This window comes from Panthera onca, chromosome A3 (genome assembly GCF_046562875.1).
Source record: "Panthera onca isolate mPanOnc1 chromosome A3, mPanOnc1 haplotype 2, whole genome shotgun sequence".
Classification (NCBI taxonomy): Eukaryota; Metazoa; Chordata; class Mammalia; order Carnivora; family Felidae; genus Panthera; species Panthera onca.
The window spans coordinates 680,288-706,673 of record NC_138341.1 but is presented as its reverse complement, the minus strand read 5'-3'; the positions used below and the strand labels follow the sequence as shown (position 1 = coordinate 706,673).

General features: G+C 50.1%; 1 protein-coding gene across 1 annotated transcript in view; it reads right to left on the bottom strand.

Moving 5' to 3' along the window:
* Positions 1-25,841, bottom strand: part of SNTG2 (syntrophin gamma 2) — a 179,580-nt gene extending 153,739 nt beyond the window's left edge. The window contains exon 1 of the mRNA XM_078445075.2: positions 25,693-25,841. Coding sequence (XP_078301201.1) covers positions 25,693-25,764 — 72 coding nt within the window. The 5' untranslated portion in view covers positions 25,765-25,841. The remainder of the gene's footprint in view (positions 1-25,692) is intronic.
* Positions 25,842-26,386: the final 545 nt, after the last annotated feature.

Sequence of the window (26,386 nt, the reverse complement as noted above, 5' to 3'; positions counted from 1 at the left end):
GCTCAGCCCCTGGGGAAAGATACTCCCGTTTCGGTTCCCGCCTTGAGCAGCAGGTGACCTCTCCGTGGTCTCTCTCAGCGCCCAGTTCATCCCCTTCCGGATTTAAGCTCCAGGGCAACGTGACGCGTACAGTCTTCTGGGAAACTTCTCATCATTTATTAATGCTTACAGTGAACTGTGGGGGCTTCACCCTACCACTGCCGCCAGGTCTCATATCCGCTCCTGGAAGAGCAGCTGTGTCCTCTCTGCCGAAGGCGTGCGCGTCCTACGAGGGGCCCTGGGGCCCCACCCAGTGCGGTTGGCTGGTTTTGAATTACATACTGCGGATGCTTTTTCTCAGCTACCCAAATACCTCCTACGATCAGTTCGCGTTACTACTGGGCATTATTTTGGGGGAAAAAATTGCCACACGTCTCAACACGTGATTATGAAGTCAAAAGCTTTAAGAGGAGTATGGAAAATAAAATAAACGTAAAGAACTCCAGTGAGTTACTGAATATAAGCATCCTAATACAAGAAGGCACTTACTTTTGGGAAGCAAAATTATAGTGTGCATTGTTAATTTTGGAATTGGGGCGCCTGGGTGGCTCAGTCGGTTGAGCATCCGACTTTGGCTCAGGTCATGATCTCACAGCCTGAGTTCGAGCCCCGCGTCAGGCTCTGTGCTGACAGCTGGGAGCCCGGAGCCTGCTTCAGACTCTGTGCCTCCCTCTGCCCCAACCCACTCGCATTCTATCTCTGTCTCAAAAATAAATAAACATTAAAAAGAATTAATTTTGGAATTAAAGTCACGGTTTTGTTCTTTCAAATACTATAGAACTTATATCTTCCCCTCCATCCCCACTGCCCTCAGAACTTCAATTCACATACTGACTGTATTTAACAGTCACACGACTTAGAAAATGAAACCATTTGTTTGAGGGATTGGCATTCATCCTTGAAATTCATTAGATATTAATACTTGCAACAGACTTTCAGGAGACTCAGCTATAATCCCTAAAGTTACAGAACAATAAAGTTGCCATCTGGTTTTCTCTGTCTTCAGTATTAAATTATCTGATTACCAGCAGAAACATGCGGATTAATAACAAGTTTTGTATATACTTTTGAACGACATAGGGCTGGGGCACTGATCTCTGCACAGTCAAAAATCCACACATAACTTTTGACTCCCCCAAAACTTAACTACTATCAGCCTACTGCTGACCAAAGCCATATCAACAACATAAACAGTAGATTAACACATATTTTATATATGTATTATACATTGTGCTCTTACAATAAAGTAAGCTAGAGAAAAAAAAATGTTACTAGGACAATCACAGGAAAGATAAAATACATTACAGCACTGTGCTGTATTTACTGAAAAAACAATTCACGTATGTATAAGGGGACCGGTGCAGTTCAAACCCGTGTTGTTCAGGGATCGACTGTAGGGTGGTGAGAGACACAGGTGATTTCTAGGCTTTCTGCAAAGCTACAACAATCAGCAGGCATAAGAAGAGGTGTGTGTGCGTGTACGTATGAGAGTCCAGAAATACATCCACAGAGATGTAGCTGATAGATCTGTAATTAAAAGGGCCAAAGAAAAGGGGTGCCTGGGTGGCTCAGTCAGTTAAGTGTCTGACTCTTGGTTTTGGCTCAGGTCATGATCTTGCAGTTCGTGGGATCAAGTCCTACATTGGGCTCTGTGCTGACAGCATGGAGCCTGCTTGGGATGCTCTCCTTCTCTCTCAAAATAAATAAATAAATTTTTAAAAAGGCTAACAAGGTTTAATAAGGAAAGAGTAGCCTTTTTTACAAAATGCCGCTTGAACAGTCAGAGCGCCATCTATGAATAGATGAACCCCGGTCTGTACTTCACTACTTACCCAGAAAGTACCCACGACGGATCCCAGACTTACATGTAAGAATAAAAATCTGTAAAACTTCAAGAACGAAGCAGAAAGTTATGGCAGCAGGTTTAGCACAAGAAAGAGGAGCGAGATCAGTAAAAGCAAACAAAAAAAACTAAAGTGAAAAGAAGCAAACTGGGTAACCAGAGTTCACTGAAATTAAAAATGTGTGCTTTATGAAATGCACAGTTAAAGAAATAAAAAGACAAAACAGTCTGGAAAAAATCTGTGCAAAATATGTGTGTTAGGTCTGATAATGGGGTTGCCTCCAGAGGAGACAGTTTCAATTTAATTTAAAGCTATTAATGAGAGAAAAACTATTACATTTTAAGCACATTCTGTAAAATTAGCCCCTGAGACAGGCATCCTAAAAATGCTACGAGTTTATTGGTTTTTCTAACATGTTTTATCTTTCCAGAATGTGGGGGACGTTCTCCTTAACACGATCTGTGCTTTAATGAGAACAGGACTACATTTTGCCTTCTGCACTAAAAGAACAAGTCCTCTATGTAAGGAAGGAGACAGCGTCCCGCACGCCGACAGAGCAATTCTCGCACAGAACCCCGGAGACTGCACGGTGGGCCTTCGGAAAAGAGGTCAGCGAGCCGGTGCATCCCTGCAGGGCGCCTCCTTCCTGCCTCGCCCGGAGCCGTCCAGATCCCTCTCTGCGTTTCATCTCGTGTCCTACCTTTTTGCTAAGCATGGCCATCTGAGTCACAGCATTTGCTAAACGCGGCTTCTCCAGAGAGAGCACGATTTCATTAAGTTTACCCTGCGTCTCGTTGAGTGTAGGTCACCTTACGTGAAGGGGCGTCTTTACCAACGTTCAACATGAGAACAGAAAGGGTGCAGTTACTTCCCGCTCCGTCCGAAACGGCCCCGGCAGAGGCGGGGGAGGGGACGCCCAGAGGCGCCCACGCGCACCTGTACTGGCGGCCATCCCACCACCCCACCCCCCCACCCCCCCCCCCCGTCCCCTCTCCTCCACCCAAAGCCGGAGGAAAAGGGACATCTGGTAAATACAGCCTGTCTCACCTCAGTCTCTCCACACGCACACACAGGGGGATGGTGTGTATGTTTTATTGTTACTCGCAGGGAATACGTGTGACCCGGTGATGCACACACACCCCAGAAATAATAAGAACAAACAAAAGGACTTCTCCTCTTCTCCCTTCTGAGCTTTGATTTCCAGAAAAAGAACAAACACATCGGCTCTCTGAACACAACAACGTCCTCTGCTTCCTTCCTTATCTATGACACTGACGATGCTCGCCTACCTTAGCACTGACAGCTCCTGCGAGAGGATTAGGCCGGGTAATTCCGACGATTCATGACAGGGCAGCAACGCTTATGACGATTCAAGGACCGCCTGGGTGCTCCCGGCAGCCCTGCACACAGGGGTCACCCCACCTACAGGGAGCACACGGGGGGGGGGGTCACCCAATTTGCAGGGAGCACACAGGGGGTCACCCAATTTGCGGGGAGCACACAGGGGTCACCCCACCTGCAGGGAGCACATTGGGGGTCACCCAATTTGTGGGGAGCACACAGGGGTCACCCCACCTGCGGGGAGCACACAGGGGGTCACCCCACCTGCAGGGAGCACACGGGGTCACCCAATTTGCGGGGAGCACACAGGGGTCACCCCACCTGCGGGGAGCACACAGGAGGTCACCCCACCTGCGGGAAGCACACGGGGGGTCACCCAATTTGTGGGGAGCACATAGGGGGTCACCCCACCTGCGGGGAGCACACAGGGGGTCACCCAATTTGCGGGGAGCACACAGGGGTCACCCCACCTGTGGGGAGCACACAGGGGGTCACCCAATTTGCAGGGAGCACACAGGGGGTCACCCAATTTGCGGGGAGCACACAGGGGTCACCCCACCTGCGGGGAGCACATTGGGGGTCACCCAATTTGCGGGGAGCACACAGGGGTCACCCCACCTGCGGGGAGCACACAGGGGGTCACCCCACCTGCGGGGAGCAGACAGGGGGTCACCCAATTTGCAGGGAGCACACAGGGGGTCACCCCACCTGCGGGGAGCACACGAGGGGGTCACCCAATTTGTGGGGAGCACACAGGGGTCACCCCACCTGCGGGGAGCACACAGGGGGTCACCCCACCTGCAGGGAGCACACGGGGGGTCACCCAATTTGTGGGGAGCACACAGGGGGTCACCCCACCTGCGGGGAGCACACAGGGGGTCACCCCACCTGCAGGGAGCACACAGGGGGTCACCCCACCTGCGGGGAGCACACAGGGGTCACCCCACCTGTGGGGAGCACACAGGGGGTCACCCAATTTGCAGGGAGCACACAGGGGGTCACCCCACCTGCGGGGAGCACACAGGGGGTCACCCCACCTGTGGGGAGCAAGTGTTCCCACAAAGTCAGCCGGAGAAAAAGCCAAATTTGTGACCACAGTTCCAAGAGACCAATTTATCACAAGTCAGTTTCTCTTTCAAAATAAAATAATTCGATAGAAATCCTCTGACATTAAAAACCAACGTGTCCTTGGTTGGTATATTTGAATCCTTTTGGCTGTCTCTTCGTGGACCAGCGCTGTGCCAGGGCGGGGTGGGGGTGGGGGGAGCCTCCCAACACAGGTGCATAATGTTATTGTCACCAGTACTGGCCCCAAATTCAAGCCAGGAAGCCGGGTTTTCCACTTCTTAGAAAAGAAAAGGCCAACTGGGAGAGAAGGAAAGCGGGATTTGTCACCCAACAAACCATTCTATTCTGGAGAAAGGAAATATCTTAATTACAGAAGTTGTTCTGGCATAAAATGCATTCTAACCAGTTTCTACATTTGCCAAACAGAAAAAAATACCACCTAGTCTTTACGTTTAATGGAAGCAGGCACATATGTCTTGGTAGATTTTTCTGGAACCCTATGCACATTAACTGAGGAAAAGGCAGTTACTCAAAGGGAGCCCGACTCATTTTCGTCAGGGGATACATTTTTCCCTTCAGAAACCAGATTGTGTCTAAGAATGAATGTGATTTATATATATTTGGTTTTCTGGCAACTCTCGATGATTGGATTTTGTATCTTCACAAATTGAGGTGACTGCTTTCCAAAAAAAAAATGAAAAGTTTCCCGGGAAGAAAAATGACATATAACGTGCTTCTGCCCAGAAATCTGTGCCGGCAAACTGTGCAGCCTGTGCTGTGTCTTTTCTAGTGTGACTGAAGAAAGCTCCTTACAAGGAGCAGGTAGATTCACATCAACCCTTGTTACATTCTGATAACAAAACCTCCGCTCTGCCATAATACAATCAGCACCGGAGTGCGGACGTCAGGTGCAGCTGTAAGAGCTACAAACTGGACGTTCCTCTGCGGTCAAGCAAGTAGTGTCTCTGGGTGACGTCACCATAACCTCAACTTTGGCAGTGGGGTCTGCCTGCTGCCTCCTCCTTGCCTTGCTCAGAATACATTTACATGTTCAGCACTGTCTCTTGTCCCAGGGATAAGGCAATGCCGTCCCACACTGCACACTACTGCTGGACGCCCACAAGGAAGAGACAGTTCCAAGAGGACGACGTGTGTGTGTATGCACAAGTGTGTGTACATGTATGTGTGCACGTGGACACCTGCACGTGTGTGCAGGCACAAGTGTGTATGTGTGTACACATACAAGTATGTGTGTGCAGGTGTGTATGTGCACAGGAATGTGTGTCGGTGCATGTGTGTATGTGTACGCATGGGTGTACATGCACAAATGTATATGTGCACGTAGACAAGTGCACGTATGTATATGTGCATGTGGGTATATGCACAAGAGTATATGGGTATGCATGTGTGTACGTGGACAAGCATATCGTTTGATGCGTGTACATAAGCGCACAAGTGTACATGTGTGTGTGCATGTGTGTATGTGCACAAGTGTATATGTACACCCATGTGCAAACGTGCACAAGTGTGTGCAGGTGCGCTCATGTAGCCGTACAAGTGCACATGTATATGCATGTGTGAATGTATACACGTGTGCGGGTGTGTGCAGATGTGTATGTGTGCACGTGTGCGTATCTGTGTGTATGTGCAGGCATATATGTGCACATGCGTATATGTGTGCAGGTGTGTGTATGTGCAGATATATATGTGCATATGTGCAGATATATGTGTATGTGTGTGCACGTGTGTGTGTGCACGTGTGTATGCCTGTGTACCTGCATGTGTGTGCACGTGTGTTCCTTTCAAGGAAAACTAAGAGTATTTTCCTTTGGTGATGTCAAATATTAAAACAAGGTTTACTACACCATTTATTTTTTATTCATTATAATGTAAATAACACTAGATCTGTGTATTTAATTACACTTTTATTGAGTAGCTCATGGAGCTAAAATATTTCAGGTAAACATCTAGAATATACGAGCTTTGTAGAAACCACTGTATTCTTGACAAAATAGATGATAATCTGACATTCCACTTTCTGACATTTGCTTTAAATATAAAACAGGATGGGAATGTCGATATTATTATCCAGAATTCTTTTCTCTCTTCTGGCAGCGACCCCGTGACTCAGGACTACCACATATCCTTATGGTACTAAATCTACTGGAAACAAAATTTTTTCCATGAATTATTAATCACGGGATGTTTCCAGGTCTACTATGAAAATCACCTCTCACTTGTTCACCTATAAAGAAGAATCACAAGGCTGAGCTGCAACTTGAAAACTTGATCTGACGCATTTAACACAGGAACACTTGGTCAGCCTGGTGTGTGTGCACGGTTAAGAATTAACTATTGATCTGATGATTCTGGATTTGAGATAGGTTTTATTTCAAACATACCAGTCAGCAGAAGTCACAGATGCTCAACAGAAAGCATAAAATTATAAAATAACCTAACCTGTGAAAATTTATTCCATTAGAAATGTTGAATGGTGATTAATAGCCACTTCATAACAAAAAAGTGGCATGATTCTCTCTCACGTTATTTATCTAATACAATTGAAATCAAATTACCTTGTCTTTCTGTAAATTTCAGCACTAACTTTGTTCAAAGAAGAAACTCTGCACTGTAAACATCGCGTTAAGAGTGGAAAATCGCCTCGTCGCCTGTTGAAAGAAACCCACATGTCTGCCTTACTGGTGGGAATGATCTGTTCCTGGTCCTGCAGCTTTGAGACAGGCAGGTATCTTCAAAAAGAACAGAAAAAGACGACAGACAACGCGAGGTTTCCCTAAAACCATTTTCTGAAGAAGGTAATTTCTTAGCAGCAAAGCTGCTGGGTGTGTTTAAAGACGCCCTCCGGTTTCCCAAAAGGCATCTCGGCAGATCATGGAGATGTGACACTCAACCCACGATCCCAAAGAGGCAACGGTCACAAAGAGGCTAACGGAATCCAGGCGCCCCGCGAGACGGGGCGGGTGGGTTCCTGTCCGTCCGTCCGGGCCAGGCAGACGCACGGCAGCCCTGCTTCCCCAGGGGCCACCGGCATCCGCACTGAGTTTGCACCTGCTCCGCTAGATTCCTCACGGAAGCCGTCCCTGTGCCAGCACAGGACAGCGGACCGCTGAACAGTCGGATGTCAGAAGCTGTAATGAAACCACCGGCAGCCTGAAACGAGCCGCGACAGTATTTACACCAGGGCAGTCCCCTCACGCGCCAAGTCAGGCCTCTTCTCCCCCCGGCCTCCCCCAGAGAGACCGTGTGCGGCCGACCGTCCAGTTTATGGTAACATTTTAACTCCATTTCAGTTCTTCCCGTGAAACTGAGTTAAGGAGAGAGGGGCCCCTGCCTTACTCATTTCTGAGTCCTCGATGCCTAGTCCCGAACCTGCAACACACCAAGAGCTCAATTTTCAAAAATGAGTACAGAACGCTAAGGATCAAACCACGTCATCAAGCGTCTCCTTATAAATGATTCTGTAGACGAGGAAACTCCACCCTGAACGAGATAAGGGGCCGACCCGCGCCTGCACAGCTCACTGGTGAGAGCGAGCGGGAAAGACCTAGGGCTCTCACCCAGCCCCACAGTAACAGCACTGTGACGCCTCGTGCGTTCAGAATTTCGGGCTGATTTCACTGGTATGCGTTACTGGCACTGCACGGTAAGAATGCCTAAGGTTCAAAGCTGTTTTCCAAGGACCTTCAGCTCCGGCCCGCAGACTGAGCGTGCGGTTCCCCCTGTGTCTGGAAGGAGGAAGGAGGCCTGCTGGCTCATTCTGCGCAGCCGGGAGGACGCGGACTTCCCACCAGCAACAAGGGGAGGAGGAGGAAACGAATGAAACCTCGAAAAGCGATGAAAAGTAAAACTAGAATCCCACCACTCTTCCCAGAAAAAGGGGGCAGGGAAATAAGAGGTTTTCGTACTAAAGACACCTTTATCACAGGAACCCCTGAGGATGGTCTAGAGGAAGAGTGAGCCCAGGAGGAGGTGCAGATAGAGAAGCAGGGAAGGTGTGGGGAGGGCTGGGGGAGGGAGAGAGGGTGCGGGGGAGGGGGGAGGGGAGGGATGGGGGAGGGGCGAGGGGAGGGCTGGACCACGACTGACCCCAGGACACCTCACTTCTCACTTGGAAGTTAAATTCTCCAGATGGCGTTGAAGTCCCACCTATACAGCTTGAGGCTCACGCCCCAGCAGGTGCCAGGCAGGTCCTGTCTGAGGGCAGATGGGGCCACAAATCCACCTGGAGATGTTTCCCTTGTTCCTGTGGCCCCGATGAACTTCCGTAGATACAGACTCAGGGGATGACAAGGATGTCCCTGCACCCCCCCTTCACCCCGCTGTGAAGGATGCGGCACCAGGATCGGAACAACCCACCGCAAACGCGCCTGAAGGAGCTTAACTTGCGGGTGCACTTCTGACACATGGGCACGATGGGACTGCGCCCGAGAACCGCGGGGAAATCGGCATTTGGTCCCTACGGGAGTATGACCCATGGACAAGTGGCTGCTACCAAGAGCTCCCAGGGGAGGGGCGCGGACCCGCTGGTACCGGTCCCCACACGGACAAACCGCGTCACCCTTACAACCCCCTCTTACGTTACGGGAGTAACCGTGCAAAGCCGCATCTGATACGACACACGTGGCTGAGATTTGACCACCGAGTGGTAGTCTTTAATAAACTGAAAACTACTACTTCCTGATGAAGAATTTTAAAAAGCAAGATAAACGTTGTAGGTAAGAAGAGTTCACGACCGGGAATCCTGGCCAGTGCAGACAAGGCACAAGGAGACAGGGGACGTTAGCCTATCCACCAGCAGGCCACAGGGAGGCAGGGGACGTTAGCCTGTCCACCAGCAGGCCACAGGGAGGCAGGGGACGTTAGCCTGTCCACCAGCAGGCCACAGGGAGGCAGGGGACGTTAGCCTGTCCACCAGCAGGCCACAGGGAGGCAGGGGACGTTAGCCTGTCCACCAGCAGGCCACAGGGAGGCAGGGGACGTTAGCCTGTCCACCAGCAGGCCACAGGGAGGCAGGGGACGTTAGCCTGTCCACCAGCAGGCCACAGGGAGGCAGGGGACGTTAGCCTGTCCACCAGCAGGCCACAGGGAGGCAGGGGACGTTAGCCTGTCCACCAGCAGGCCACAGGGAGGCAGGGGACGTTAGCCTGTCCACCAGCAGGCCACAGGGAGGCAGGGGACGTTAGCCTGTCCACCAGCAGGCCACAGGGACCCTTGTCAGGGCTGCGCACAGTGTCTCTGCTGGGGAAGGGCTGGGGATGGGCTCCGGTGGCCCTGCTCCCGTGGTCCAGGGCTGTCCCGTGTCTCCTGGGTGCTCTGTGCCTCCTTGAACCCCACGCCGGCTCAGCAGGAACAGCGTGAAACTCGTAGGGCCCCACGGGCCACACCGCCCGCCCACCGAGCCACGCTCCTGGTGCGCCCGGCACATCCCAGTACCCACCGCTGGGACGCAGGACAGGCTGTGCAGACTCCTCCTGCCCGCCCCCCCCCCCCATCCCACCTACGAAAACGGAAATCACAAAGCTAAGAGCATTTGATTCCACCCTGATGAAAACGAATCTGCGGGCTGCAATGGAATCTGATCAAGTGAAGACCAGGAAATAAATCCGATGCCTGAAGCACTCAATTTGCAAGGACATGGGCTGGTCCTCACCTGAGTCAGAGGAGGAAGAGTAAAGAGACCTGTGCACCCTGCGCTTACAAGGTGGGTGACTCCTGTGGCCCAGGCGACCCTCACTTTTCTGGGGTTTGTGTCCTGCCCGGGTGGGAAGCTCCTCAGCTCGCCTGCTCTTTCCTAGTTCCTAACTTTGTCCTCTTGGTTCCGCTCCGGGTTCTGTTAACCCAGCAGACTGTGTTCGATGTTTTCATGTCAAGCCAGTTTTAAATTCCAATATTATCCAACTTAGAAATTAATTTTTAAAAGTATAATTAAATCAGGGGTGCCTGGATGGCCGTCAGTTAACTGTCCAACTTCGGATCAGGTCAGGATCTCGTGGGATGTGGGTTCGAGCCCCGCGTCGGGCTCTGTGCTGACAGCTCGGAGCCTGGAGCCTGCTTCGGATTCTGTGTCTCCCTCTCTATCTGCCCCCCCTCCCCCGTTCAGAGAGAGAGCCCTGTCTCTCTCTCTCTCTCTGTCAAAAACAAATAAAGATTAAATTTTTTAATATAATTACATCTGATCCATTAACCTTTGTACGTCCCACTTTGCCCCGTTTCGTTTCAGATGCCAGGATGAAGGTATTGCCTATACAAAGAGGTGACCTTACACGTGTGTTGTTTCTCTGTTATCGTTTGTTATTAGCACTTCAGAGCTGGACTCCAATTTCTTAAATCTTAGAGAAACACAATGGTTTTAGGTGAATATTATTCCAATATCCTAAACGTCAATTAAGGATGTTTGACATTGTCACCATATTAACATCAGAATATAAAATACGTATCTATTACTTGTATTATATCCAGAGAGTTAAAATGGGAAAAGAATTTTTTAAGTAACTCTCTGGATTTTAAATGAACAAATTTCTTTTTAAAATGCCATTTATTTATTTTTCTTAATGTTTATTTATTTTTTGGGGGGGGGGAGGTAGAGAGCATGAGAACAAGGGAGGGGCAGAGAGAGAGAGGGAGACACAGAATCCGAAGCAGGCTCCAGGCTCCAGCTGTCAGCACAGAGCCCAACATGGGGCTCGAACTCATGGACCTCAAGATCATGACCTGAGTTGAAGTCCGATGCTCAACAGACTGAGCCACCCAGGCGCCCCTAAAATGCCATTTATTTTGATTTCAACAGATTTTAGCTGTAAACCCTGGTTTCCATTGCATTTCAAATCCTAACAACCAATGTAGATAATGGTGACTTTGGAGATTTTTCTAGAAAAACTGTTGAGATGTTCACAAAACTTCAGTTGTTCAACCTCACTGAAATGTCATATCTTTGCTGAATTAATAAATATGCCACGTTCATCTCCAAATCCTGTATTCCATATTTACCAGTCACCACTATGACAGAATACAGGATAAAAGTTAAAATACTTGATTGACAAATAGATATTTACAAGGAAAATGAAAGAACCTCTCTAAGAAATGAAAGATTATATTTTTCCAAATTTGTTAAACCATGTATTTTATCATTTTAAACTGAAAACTGAAAATGTTTAAATATTTAATACTGAAAATAGGTCCTTAGAATATAGTTCCAAGCAAACTCAAAAGGGAAAATATTCTTTAAAAGCTTAGTCCTCAAGAATTAATTGAAAATCATTTTTTAAAGATATGGGTATCTTCCCCAATTTTAAACTCAACTTACACATTTAATTTTTTTTGAAGCAAAGCCCAGCTTCAGGTGCAAACTTTGGAAACTGAATACCTGGTTGCATCCTCTCGGCATCGCGAGTGTGCGTGTGCGCACCCAGGTACCGCTGCCTTCTGTCTGACCTGTGAACTATTCTCGGTTTGTAGTGGAGCCTCGGGTTTATTTTTAAGTTTCTTCATTTATTTTGAGAGAGAGAGTGAGCACAAGAGCGAGCGCATGTGAGGGGGGAGGGGCAGAGAGAGAGAGAGAATCCCAAGCAGGCTCCGCGCTGTCAGCACAGAGCCCAACTCGGGCTTGATCTCACCAACCGTGAGGTCACACCCTGAGCCAATCAAGAGTCGGACGCTTAACTGACAAAGCCACCCTGGTGCCCCAAGACCCAAGTTTAAAACAGGTGATTTAAAGGTAACAAATACTTGGAGACTAAAGAACATCCCACTAAAGAATGAATGGGCTAACCAAGCAGTTAAAGAGGAAATTAAAAAGTATATGGAAGCCAATGAAAATGATAACACCACAACCCAAAACCTCTGAGACGCAGCAAAGGCGGTCATAAGAGGAAAGTATATAGCAATCCAGGCCTTCCTAAAGAAGGAAGAAAGATCTCAGGTACACAACTTAACCTTACGCCTTAAGGAGCTGGGAAAAGAACAGCAAATAAAACCCCAAATCAGAAGACAGGAAATAACAAAGATGAGAACAGATATTATTGCTATCGAAACCAAGAAACAGTAGAACAGATCAATGAAACCAGAAGCTGGTTCTTTGAAAGAATTAACAAAATTGATAAACCACTAGCCAGTCTGATCAAAAAGAAAAAGGAAAGGACCCAAATAAATAAAATCAAGAATGAAAGAAGAGAGATCACAACCAACACAGCAAAAATAAATAATAAGAGAATATTATGAGCAATTATATGCCAATAAAATGGGCAGTATGGAAGAAATGGACAAATTCCTAGAAACATATACACTACCAAACCTGAAACAGGAAGAAATGGAAAATTTGAACAGACCCATAACCAGTAAGGAAATCAAATTAGTAATCAAAAATCTGCCAAAAAACAAGAGTCCAGGGCCAAATGGCTTTCCAGGGGAATTCTACCAAACATTTAAGGAAGAGTTAACACCTATTCTCTTGAAGCTATTCCAAAAAATAGAAATGGAAGGAAAACTTCCAAACTCTTTCTATGAAGCCAGCATTACCTTGATTCCAAAACCAGACAGAGACCCCACTAAAAAGGAGAACTACAGACCAATTTCCCTGATGAACATGGATGCAAAAATCCTCAACAAGGTATTAGCCAACCAGATCCAACAATACATTAAAAAAATTATTCACCATGACCAAGTGGGATTTATACGTGGGATGCAGGGCTGGTTCAATATCTGCAAAACAATTAACGTGATTCATCACATCAATAAAAGAAAGGACAAGAACCATATGATCCTCTCAATAGATGCAGAGAAAGCATTTGACAAAATACAGCATCCTTTCTTGATAAAAACCCTCAAGAAAGTAGGGATAAAAGGAGCATAACTCGAGATCATAAAAGCCATATATGAACGACCCAACGCTAACATCATCATCAATGGGGAAAAACTGACAGCTTTCCCCCTAAGGTCACGAACAACACAGGGATGTCCACTCTCACCACTGTTATTCAACCTAGTATTGGAAGCCTTAGCCTCTGCAATCAGACAACACAAAGAAACAAAAGGCATCCAAATCGGCCAGGAGGAGGTCAAACTTTCACTCTTCGCAGATGACATGATACTCTATATGGAAAACCCAAAAGATTCCACCAAAAAACTGCTAGAATTGATTCATGAATTCAGCAAAGTCGCAGGATATAAAATCAACACACAGAAATCAGTTGCATTCCTATACACCAACAATGAAGCAACAGAAAGAGAAATCAAGGAATTGATCCCATTTACAGTTGTGCCAAAAAACATAAAATACCTAGGAATAAGACTAACCAAAGAGGTGAAAAATCCATACACTGAAAACCACAGAAAGCTTATGAAAGAAATTGAAAAAGACACAAAAAAATGGAAAAAGATTCCATGCTCCTGGATAGGAAGAACAAATATTGTTAAAATGCCGATACTACCCAACGCAATCTACATATTCCATGCAATCCCTATCAAAATAACACCAGCATTCTTCACAGAGCTAGAACAAATAATCCTAAAATTTGTATGAAACCAGAAAAGACCCCGAATAGCCAAAGTGATCTTGAAAAAGAAAACCAAAGCAGGAGGCATCACAATCCCGGACTTCAAGCTATACTACAAAGTTGTAATATCAAGACAGTATGGTACTGGCACAAGAAAAGACACTCAGATCAGTAGGACAGAATAGAGAACCCAGAAATGGACCCACAAACGTATGGCCAACTAATCTTTCACAGAGCAGGAAAGAATATCCAATGGAATAAAGACAGTCTCTTCAGCAAGTGGTACTGGGAAAACTGGACAGCGACACGCAGAAGAATGAACCTGGACCGCTTTCTTACACCTGACACAGAAATAAACTCAAAATGGATGAAAGACCTCCATGTAAGACAGGAAGCCATCAAAATCCTCAAGGAGAAAGCAGGCAAAAACCTCTTTGATCTTGGCTGCAGCAACTTCTTATTCAAATCGTCTCCAAAGGCAAGAGAAACAAAAGCAAAAATGAACTACTGGGACCTCATCAAAATAAAAAGCTTCTGCACAGCAAAGGAGACAATCAGCAAAACTAAAAGGCAACCGACAGAATGGGAGAAGATATTTGCAAATGACATATCAGATAAAGGGTTAGTATCCAAAATGCATAAAGAACTTATCAAACTCAACACCCAAAAAACAAAGAATCCAGTGAAGAAATGGGCAAAAGACATGGATAGACACTTCTCCAAAGAAGACATCCAGATGGTCAACCGACACATGAAAAAACGCTCCACCTCACTCATCATCAGGGAAATACAAATCAAAACCACAATGAGATACCACCTTACACCTGTCAGAATGGCTCCCATTAACAACTCAGGCAACAACAAATGTTGGCGAGGATGCGGAGAAAGAGGATGTCTTTTGCAGTGTTGGCGGGAATGCAGGCTGGCGCAGCCACTCAAAAAACTAAAAATAGGGGCGCCTGGGTGGCTCAGTCGGTTGAGCACCGGCTTCAGCTCAGGTCACGATCTCACGGTCCGTGAGTTCGAGCCCCGCGTCGGGCTCTGGGCTGATGGCTCGGAGCCTGGAGCCTGCTTCCGATTCTGTGTCTCCCTCTCTCTCTGACCCTCCCCCATTCATGCTCTTCTCTCTCTGTCTCAAAAATAAATAAACGTTAAAAAAAAAATTAAAAAAAAAAAACAATTAAAAATAGAACTACCCTACGACCCAGCAATTGCACTACTAGGCATTTATCCATGGGATACAAGTGTGCTGTTTCAAAGGGGCACATGCACCCCCCCATGTTTATAGCAGCACTATCAACAATAGCCAAAGTATGGAAAGAGCCCAAATGTCCACTGATGGATGAACAGATAAAGACGATGTGGTCTATAGATACAATAGAGTATTACTCGGCAATCAAAAAGAAGGAAATCTTGCCATTTGTAAGTACGTGGATGGACCTGGAGGGTATTATGCTAAGTGAAATTAGTCAGAGAAAGACAAAAATCATGACTTCACTCATATGAGGACTTTAAGACACAGAACAGATGAAAACAAGGGAAGGGAAACAAAAATAATATAAAAACAGGGAGGACAAAACAGAAGAGACTCATAAATAAGTAAACAAACAGGGTTGCTGGAGGGGTTGTGGGAGGGGAGATGGGCTAAATGGGAGAGGGGCACTAAAGAATCTACTCCTGAAATCATTGTTGCACGATATGCTAATTTGGATGTAAATTTTTAAAAATTAAAAATAAAATTAAAAATAAAATAAAATAAAATAAAATAAAATAAAATAAAATAAAATAAAATAAAATAAATCGGGTGATTTAAGGAGATATCCACATATCCCCTCCCAATTTCTGATGTTCCGATTCCTGTTGTTTTGTTTTCCTTTCACACGACATGACCAAAGGTCCATTTCTGCAGGGTGCACACAGGAGGGAGGCCGCTGCTGTGGGCACCCAGAGTGTGGGTCCACGACAGATGCCCAGGGCTGCAGCCAGCAGCTGGGTGGTGTGGACACGACCTCCCCAGGGTTAGGGGCCCTGGAGGAGCTCCCCTAGAGCATCAGCAAATGTAACAACTATGGACCTACTTCTGAAGCTGCAGGTCTGTGCTCAGATTCCCTTGCAAACTGTATTCTTTTTTATGTATTTATTTATTTATTTTTTTTACTTATTTTTGAGACAGAGAGAGACAGAACATGAGCAGGGGAGGGGCAGAGAGAGAGAGAGGGAGACACAGAATCTGAAGCAGGCTCCAGGCTCCGAGCTGTCAGCACAGAGCCTGACACGGGGCTCGAACTCACAAACCCTGAGATCATGACCTGAGCCCAAGCTGGAAGCCCAACCAACTGAGCCACCCAGGTGCCCCACAAACTATTCTTTACTGAAGGTGCGTCAGTGTCCCAGCTTGCTGTAACAAAATTGTCACAAACTTGGTGGTGCAAAACAAGAAGGCCCTCTTCCCAGTCTTCGAGGGCCTCAGTACAAAATGAAATCAGAGGCTCGCCTCTCTCCCAGCTCCCAGGCTCGTGGCCGCATCCGGGTCTCTGTCTCCCCATTCACCTCCCCTTTGCTCCGTGCATCTGTCCCCCTGCCCCCCCACCCCGAACACAGGTACTCACACTTAAGTGTCCGCTCAAATAATTCAGGACAAGCGTCTCCTTTCAAGACCCTTCTCTGAATCCCACCTTTGGCCATATGACTTTGCAGGGATTCTCAGGGCATAGGTGTATCTTCTTGGGAACCACCACCCAATCCACTACAGAAGACACACTGGGCGATTGGAAAATCACAGGCAAAACCCTAAATATGCTGAGTAATGTCCTAAACAAACCTTCTGACCGAGAAAAGCCCATTACGATTAGTCCTAACACACAAACTCCTGGGGCAGCATTCCAGCGGAAACAGCGACTGTCGGGAGTGTGTAGTTACAGAGCCATCTGGCACTGCGTTGTTTTTTCTAGCGAGGAGAGAAGGCTTGTGTTGTGCCTCTGACGGTAGATGATGCTGTGTGTAAATTCCACGTTACAACATATTACACAGTTATGTGGTCTCATTAAGACAAAACCTGCAAACCACACAAGATCAAAGTTTGGGCCCTATGTTCTCGGGATAGTGACCCAGTAAAAATTAGGAATACAAATCGCCTAAGACATCATAGTCGTACTATGATAATGACTCACCTTTAATGAAGCCTGCCTAATAATAATAGTAAAAACGTGTGAAGTTGTTACTAGTACCCCCGTTACACACTTCCCAACACAGTCGTTTACGAACGGGGCCATCGTAGAACCCTGTAATGTGGGCACTGTGATTCTCCCCACCTTACTGGTGAGCCACAGAGAAGTTCCGTAACCCACCCCAGTCACACAGAAATCGGCCCCTGAGCTTTGCGCTCTCAGTCCTTCTGGTATGCTAGCCGAGGACGCAGAATCAGCCAGAATAGTGGACCAGGAGAGGTGCCCAAAGGACAAGCATACAAAGAATAGGTAGCAAACTAAAACAACTTGAGCTAGACTAGGTTAACACAAAACAAACTGTGGCCCCAGGGTCAAGGACTCTGACGTGCAAGCCTGTGAATGATGCACAGCTCACACTCCACAGACAGCAGAGATTGCACATTTAGGGAAAAGTTCTTACTTAAGTTCAAACCACTTGGACCTTGTGTCTCACTCTGCTCACTAGAAAGAAGCAGGCGTTTGCTGAGACACCAGAGCCCCTCACGGGCCTCCACTCACAGCTCTGTCTTTTCCACCTCGATGTGGAGGGATTCTGCTTAACCGCTGAGAACCTACTGCCCCAGTGGGTAACGCCTCTGCTCCGTGACCCGAAAACACTGGGTCTGGGGAGGAAGCCTGCTCTGTGCGTGAAAACCTTCAGACCCTGGGTCTGGACTTTTCCCTCCACGCCGGCTGGGGAGTAAAACAGAAATGTGGGCTCTAAGAGACTCCCCCTAAAGAGCTCTGAAACCTGGTGTATGTGGGAAGAATGCATGTGCGCGTGTGTGTATATGCATGGGGGGTGTGCGTTGCATGTGCAAGGTGTGTGTACGTGTGTGTGTGCACTGTTTGCTGTGTGTGTGCACATGTGTGTGATGCATATGCACGTGTGATGTGCATGTGTGATGTGTGCACATGTGACGCGTGCAGTATGTGTGGTGCGTGTGCACAAGTATGTGATGTGTGCACGCACATCTGTGGTGTGTGTACTCTGTGCATGTGTGATGCATATGCACACTGTGGTGTGCACACATGTGTCACATGTGTGTGCATCTACACGCGGCACCCGCACTCCTGCCCCTCCCCCAGAGTCCCCGCAGGCACCACATCCGGCGCCTGCCCCGAATCCGAGCCACTCCCGGCTGCACCTGTGCTGACCATCCCCGCAGCTCCCACGTACCGTCCCCCCAGGGCTTCTGTGCATCCGCCTCAAGTGTCTGGGCCACAGCTCCGGGACTGCCCTGCACGCGTAACGACCACACCGGGTAACACAGGGGTTCCTCTGTGCCGGCACACGCCTCTTCCCCTTACAATGCCCATGAAGACTGGCCACCACGTGTCACGTGTTCACTCCGCAAACCCTGACCTCCACCTCTCCAGAAGGCCCCTGAGCACACTGCCCCCCACAGCCCAGGGAGGAGCCCCAGGAGGACGCGGGGACTCCCTCCCACTGTGGTGCTGGCTCGACCCAGCGCCTCTGCCTGGACCTCTCTGTTCTGCCTCCGATTCCAGCACAGACACTGTCCTGTAAGTGGTGTGTGTGTGTGCACGGGTGTAACATTTACACCCACAGAGCCCTTCTCCAGAGGACACGCAATTCTCCCGTCGCCAAGTGCCCATTCCCCAGGAAATCCTTGAGCCGGGGAGAACCCACGTGGTGCCAGCTTCCCGGGCCACCCTCCGTCTGCTCCCTCCTCTGCAGGAAGCCTGGCGTCTCTGGCATTTCTCCTGACACACGGGGAGAAGTGGGTATTTCTCTACCTTGCTACGCAAACCATGAAACTTTTCGGAAGAAGACCAGACTTGGATTTCTTTCATCAAGATAACATGGGCCCGTGATGATGCATCGACACCGCACGCCTTTCTAGAAGGACTGCTTCTAACTCATCGGGTTCTGAATGTCCTGGGGTTTATGGCACGAGAGGTAATTTTACACTTCTCAGTCCGTGACACTTAGGGAAAATGGGTGATGGGCACTGAGGAGGGCACTTGTTGGGATGAGCACCGGGTGTCGTGTGTAAGTGATGAACCACGGGAACGTACTCTCAAAGCCAAGAGCACACTGCATACAGTATGTTGGCCAACTCGACAATAAGTTATTAAAAATAAACAAACATTTGAAAAGATAATTACAATGAGCCATTTGGTAAAGTACACCTATCTGAAGAGAAATCATTAAGGGTAATATTCAGCAGGATAGAAACGAGAAACAGAATAAGCTATATTCTACCATGAAGAGTTCTACTCATTTGTCAAAGCGATGTTAGAATGTTGCTATCACAAAAATAAAAGGTGCGATTTTATTCAAACCCGAAACAGCTAATGATAAATGTAAAATAAATTCTCAGCATAAAGGCCAGAATCAGAACTTCTCCCTCCCACTCACAGAATCACACCCGGACGCAGGTATGTACATGATCGGGAGGGCGTGTGCTTGTCAGCGGCTACGCTCCACGTATACGAGTAGCCAAGTCTTCTGGCTCTTTCTAAGAGAAAGGGAAATACTCGCATTCGCTCCTAAACAGCATCATTGGCCAAGCTGCAGACATGCCTTTCTAAAGGCAATCATGACTTAGGTTGGTTCAAATCGTAACCTGGTCGTTGTAACAAGGCCCATGCGGCCTAGGAGCACCGACCGTGTGGATGGGAACAAGGCCCACAAGGCCTGGGAGCATCGAACGCCTGGACGGAGCCGGGGCTTTGGCCGCAGGAGAGGAGGGAGCCGCCATCAGGGAGGAGCAGGGCTGCCGCAGCCACTGGGAATTAGCAGAGCTAACGGGAGGCTGGGACTGAGGTGAGGGTTGGGATGCAGCATGAGCAAAGGGCCTGAGGCAGCCAGAAGGAACATGGGTGCCTCTGAAGCTTCAGAGGGCAGGGTCTGGACACTGCCATGTGCTCTGTGGGTGGTGCTATATGACTCTCTGACACGAAAACACAGAAAGGCAACCGGGTTTCAGGACTGAGATTATGAGACTGGTTTGGGGGATGGTAACCGAAGAGCCAGGCCACAGACACAGAGGTCTGAGCTGAGTGGCTGAGGACACAGCCTGGGGGTGCCAGTGGTGTCCAGTGGCCGGGTGGTGGGTACCCTAAGCAGGGGGAGGTTACCCCGGAAGGCTAGTGGAGGGCTGGTCACCCAAAGACCCCAAGGAGGAAGGGGTGAACCAGAGGCTGTGATGTGGGACAGGGGTGTGTCCGGAGGGAGCTGGAAGCCACTGCTGCTTCCCACAGGCTGAGGTCTGGGGACCCACAGGGCCCTCGTGTTTCAGGGACGGAGGCTGAGCACGGAGGCAGCTGTGGGCAGCGCTCAGACTGAGGGAAAGACGGCACAGGGCTCAGGCCCCCTTCATCTCGTAGTTCTGTTTTACAAAGGGAAGCCGGTTTCCCCATTAGAGAACATTCCAGAGCCCTTGCGTTCAGTTTCCGGAAGCTCGTCCTCCAAGGTTTGCTGTGAACACTGCTAACCATAAAGTACTTATTTTCCGTGGAAGGGGTTATAATTTTTGGTAGGAATAACTGAGAGTTATGTCACACTTTATAAATACAGATTATTTTTCTAAACACTAACTCAAAGAATAAAAACATTCTCATATGGAATTTGGGTGCATTTCTGTGGTTACATTTTTACCAACAATAATTCATAAAACAGACAATAAAATATCTGCCTGTCAGGAACATTCATTCTAGATGGCATTTAATTCTAAGTGCAGTGTGTCATTTAAACCATTTTTGATTAAAATATAAATAATCACAGTTAATTCCTCACTAGTTAACTCCTCAATGCAATCACTAACCCGCTGGGTACCCGAGGGATGTCTGTCCTCGCGAGCTGGAGTCTAACAGAGATTCGTGAAATTAAGAGTGGATGTTAATGAGCATGACGGTATTTACGATGCTGATCTTGCACATTTTGTGTGATTGCTTCCATAATAGTGCAATTCAGTGCTGTAACAAAACGGTATCTGTCCAAATTTCAAAAGAGTTCAAAACAACTATCAAAACTAAGGAGAGTCGATGTCAAGTGTCAACGGTATGGTCCGATTTATTCGTTCCCAACAACTAACAGGCGCGGCACCAGGCTCATTAGAACCCAGCCTCGTCAGCCCAGCATTCCTTTAAGTGGAGACAGGTTTATTTCCCTAAATCTTCATTCTTTGCTTAATTAAGCATAGCTAATTAATAACATTTACAGGCTCTAAAACAGCAGACACTTTAGAAAACACAACTATTTTACCCAATAACTTAGGTTGAAAAATCACAAAATCATAACTTCGGCATCAAAGCAGATGTGGGATCAGCACGGTCCGGAAGGGCGGGCTTCAGGGGCGAGGGGTCAGCCCTCACGGCTCTGGGTCCCCAAGAGCAGGGAGGTTTAGCCTTTGACACAGAAGTAGGAGAAGTCGAGCCGCTTCAGTGTGGGCACGGACTGGGGGGACAAGTGACATCTACTGTTCACTGGAAAGAATCTGAAGCCTTTCATCCAAAACTACCGCCTGAACGACAGGGACAGGACGAGGTGACCAGCCTGAGGGTAACGGCAAGTACCAGACCCTTTAAAATGCAAATACGTTTCCTCTGGACCTTCTCAGGCATTTTTCCTCCAGAGGCATTTTTTACCCTTCCTTATCTCAGTAAAATACCTGTCGGTTCTATTTAAATAGCAGGTGCTGCATCAGAGATTCAAAACCACCCTGGGCACCCAAACAGCACATTCTTCGGGTGAGACACCAGAGGGAGGGAACACCACCGGCTGTACGGCTGTACTCACTACAGGGGGGAAGGGCCTGCCCCCTGCCAACAGGACACAGACAGCCATGGAGGGCCCCTCCCCTTCCGGAACTGTCCCTTCTGGGCCTGAGGTCACCAGGTGCTGCCCCCAGGGACAGGTAAGCTCTAGGGTCTGGGCGAAACGCCCACCTAAGTTAATTCCTCCTCAGCCAACAGCACAGACTCTCCTCCCTCCTTCCCGTCAGAAGGGAGCCAGGAGCCCGAGGAAGTCAGTCCTTCCCTGGATGGAATACGGTCCGCCTTTCCCAACGCAGGTCTCGGGGCATCCTGGGAAGTGGAGCTACCTACAGTCGGGAGCTTTAAAATCCAGGTCTCTGTTCAGGTATCAGACGGACCTGCTGCTGTAAAAGGTTGTCGTCCCGCGTGCGTACGTTTGGGAAACAAGGCGATTGCAACCTCCGGGGTTTTCGATCAATAAGCATGTCTCTAACTCGGATCTTGTTAAAATGTTCACTGGCAATTACATCTCCTGGTAAAATCTGATTCCTCATTTTAAATTACGTGAATCTTGCTTATGATGTCACAGACCTCACCAGAAATTCCACAGTTGAAGCCAAAGATGAGTCAGCAAGGAGAAGAAACACGTAACAAAAGCATAAAACGAAGGGACCGCCTTGCCGGGAGGTCGCACGCGTACGTGACCTCCCACAGTAATTCACATCTCTAATTACCAACCGCACGTTTCAGCGACCTGTTCTCGCCTTTCCAGGGGCAAGCTCATCGCACACAACAGCAGGCGCGCTGCTGGCCCACGCGGCTTCGTGCTTCCAGCCCCTTTGGACTGGACAGTGTTGCTATTCGGGCACCCAGAATGTGCTCTCGGCACCAACCGCCAGCAGCAGCCTCGGACCCTAGAAGCAGAGCACACTCTTCCACTGCACTGCTGCTTCTCCAGCAATGCACTTCAGCAGGGGTGGGGGGTGGGGGAGCCGGGGTCCAGCAATGCACTTCAGCAGGGGTGGGGGGTGGGGGAGCCGGGGTCCAGCAATGCACTTCAGCAGGGGTGGGGGGTGGGGGAGCCGGGGTCCAGCAATGCACTTCAGCAGGGGTGGGGGGTGGGGGAGCCCGGGTCCAGCAATGCACTTTAGCAGGGGTGGGGAGGTGGGGAGCCAGGGGCCCTCGCACCTGTACTGGCAGAACCCAGAGGGAGCAGACCATGGAACAGCTATGGAAAAGGGACTGCAAAGGAAGAGACATTCACGTTTGGCCAGGTTCCCAAGATTCAAGCAACCAGTCCTTGCAAAGATTGTGCTGCATTTGTGACTTCCGAAAAAATATCTGCCACTAGAAATATAACGGGCTTAAAACAAGTTTCTTTTTTGTCATCAATCTTTCTCATCAGAAGCACGGAGTTCCTTCCTTAACAGAAAGGATGGAATAGCTATGCAAATTCAATGACATTACGTAAAGTTACTGACACAAAAATTCGTAATTCTGCGTGGCTGTCTGGACCCCAATCATCCCAGTAAAAATTAATGACCATCCAACACGTATAGTGCCGTTTCCCATACCTAAGCCACGATTACACGCTCTGGATGCTCATGTTTTTAAAGACAACATGTAAAAGGGATACTTAGATGGGTTTAAACAGAGGAGTCTGAAGCTTCTCCTGCACTGCAGCCCAGTGGAGCACTGAGAACAGCTTGCTGTTTATGTACCCAAAGTTATTTTTCTCGCCCTTACCACGCTGTCCATCATGATTCTAATATTTGGCCTCCAATCCTAACAAGAGCTTACTTGCAAGTATAATTCACATAGGTTGTATCATATAATCAAGGCTCTTCTTACAAAGAAAGCACTAATCACATCTTATGCAAACTGGTGAATAGACTCCATCTGGACTAGCACACCCCAAATTTAGCACCTTAGAGGAATCAACACTTAGCACAGTGGAGAGTACTCATCGGGCGACTTGCAGTCGATAGTTTTTAAAAGCCAAAGTCACTGCCAATAATTCATCAACTGGGTCAATGATAATAAATCCACTCGATTCTTCCACTACAAGAGCAACGGTTATAAACAGGACTTGCTGGAAAAATACCTCAAGGAAAACGTACAATTCTAACCATGGGGGGAATCGCTTTAAAATTCGAAGCAGCACTAAAACGAAAGCTTCTGGCTCGAGTGTCTGTATTTCCTTAAGCAGTTTACTGCCACTTACTACAAGCACACCTTGTCGGGTTTAATCGCCACCCGCAGTGGCTGGAGAGCGGTTCATGTCACAAAGTACTTTAAAAATACACACAGAACTTTACCTGGGATGGAGTTTTAAGATTTTGTAACAATATCCCAGAAATGCATAACGTGATGGAAAAGGCATCTACTCACAGATTGAGAAAAAACAATCATAGTTACTACTCCCGCCCTTGTTCAGAAGCATCAGGACCCGTGACCATCTCTGAAAACACTTGTCAGGTACCCCGAAAAGTACAGCCAGTGTATCCTGGGTTCTCACCGGCGTCCACGGGGTGAGGGGACGTGGGGGCGAGCCCCACAGGGGTGCTGCTGTGACACCTGCATGAACCACTTCAGTGTCTCCAGAGAGCCTCCTGAGGCTCCTGATAATCCGCTGCTTTCCTAAACTGTTTCCAGGAAGCTCGGTTATGCTGTGGGTGGCAACTTGAAGGCTTCCAAGAACTTTCCGTTTTTGTTTGTGCCAACATTTCTGTTTTCTGTCAATAGTTCAGCTATTCAACAATACGAAGCTGGCAGGGGGGCTGTTTGAACCAGGGACTGGAATAGGGGGTCCCAACAGCGTCCATGTTCCGAATCCGAAAACGGCGCACGGGGCTGTGGGTGTCCCCGGCACCGGAGAGACAGAGGGGTACGGGGGGGGGGGCAAACTGGGACCGCAACCGGGACGCGGGCCCCCGGACCCCAAACCCCCGGACCCGGAGTCGCTCGCACGAAGGAACCAGCCAACCCCAAACGCCCGATTCTGGAAAACCCCCGTTCCCATGGCCCAGGGCGCCCCCGCGCTTCCTGCAAGCCCTTCGGGACGTCAGACAGCAAATCCAGGTTCCAGCCGGGGTATTGGGGTGCGGACAGAGAGAGGCGGCCAGGAGGTGAGCGCCCACTGTGGCCGAGGTCCCCGAGCCCGCCCACCGGCACTGGCTGCTCCAGATGACACAAAAGGAAGGGGGAGGGTGTGGGGGGGTGGGGCGCGGGGGGCGGAGGAAGACTCGCGGAGGGGAAGGGGTAAGAAAAGGAGTGCGGGATGGGGTGCGCGGAGAGGACGGGGCGCTGGAAGGCTAGATGGGAGCGGGGAGGGGAAGGGGCGCGGGGAGGGGAAGGGGCGCGGAGGGCGGAGGGGGACTCGCGGAGCGGAAAGGCTAAGAGAAGGGGTGCGGGAAGGGGCGCCGAGGGTAAGGGGGCGGGAAGGGGAAAGGACGTGGGGAGAGGAGGGGAAGGGGTGAGCGGAGAGGACGGGACACTGGAAGGCGAGGCGGGAAGGGGAAGGCGGGGAGGGGAAGGCGCGTGGGAAGGGGTGCGCGGAGAGGACGGGGCACTGGAAGGCGAGGCGGGGAGGGGAAGGGGCGCGGGGGGCGGAGGGGGACTCGCAGAGCGGAAGGGCTAAGAGAAGGGGTGCGGGAAGGGGTGCGCGGGGAGGACGGGGCACTGGAAGGCAAGGCGGGGAGGGGAAGGGGCGCGGGAAGGGGTGCGCGGAGAGGACGGGGCACTGGAAGGCGGGGAGGGGAAGGGGCGCGGGGGGCGGAGGGGGACTCGCAGAGCGGAAGGGCTAAGAGAAGGGGTGCGGGAAGGGGTGCGCGGGGAGGACGGGGCGCGGGTAGGCGAAGGGGCGCGGGAAGCCGAGGTGGACGCCGGCGGGCGAGGGGCACGGAGTGGGGGACGGGGAGCCGGGGGGCGGAGGGGGCGCCGAGGGGCCGCACTCACCCGCGCGGGCTCCAGCAGGTGGTCGGGGCGCCCGCGGGGGGCGGCGGGGGGCGGCGGGCCGTGCGCGCTCATGGCCGCCCAGCGCCGCGGCCCCGCGCCAGCGTCCGAGGGTCCCGCGGGCGGCTGGTCGGCGCCCCTCCCGGGCTCGGCGGCAGGGGGAGGGGCGTTCCTCGCTCCGCCCACGTGGGCCCGCCCCCGGGGGGAGGGGCGCGCTGCGTTCCGGGTGGGCGGGGCCGGCGCACGGGCGGGGCAGGGGCACGTGGCGCTCCCGCGGGGGTGGGGGCGCAGGGGTCGGAGGCGGGGCGGGCGTAGGGGCCCCGGGCCGGGGGAGGGCATCCGGCTGGGGTCGGGAGGGGGCACTAGGGCCGCACGCGGGGGGCGGGAAGGGTGGGAGAGCTTGGATGCTCCGCTCCCTCGGGCGCGAGGCGAGCGCCCCCACCCCGGGCTGGGCGCCCCCTCCGCGTCCGTCTCCAGGGTGTCTGATTGGGGGGCTCCCCTCCGCCCTCCCCGCCCTCACTCTCACTCGGTACAGCCCCGCTGCTTTTCGGGTCCCTGGGGACCCACCACCCCACCCCCGTGCCGTCGCCGGTCTCACCGCAGGTGACGTGGGACCCCGGGGACCGTCCCGCGAAGGAAAGCGCGCGGAAGCCTCGGCTCCTCCCCAAGCACTCGTCCAGCCCGAACCCGAGGGTCA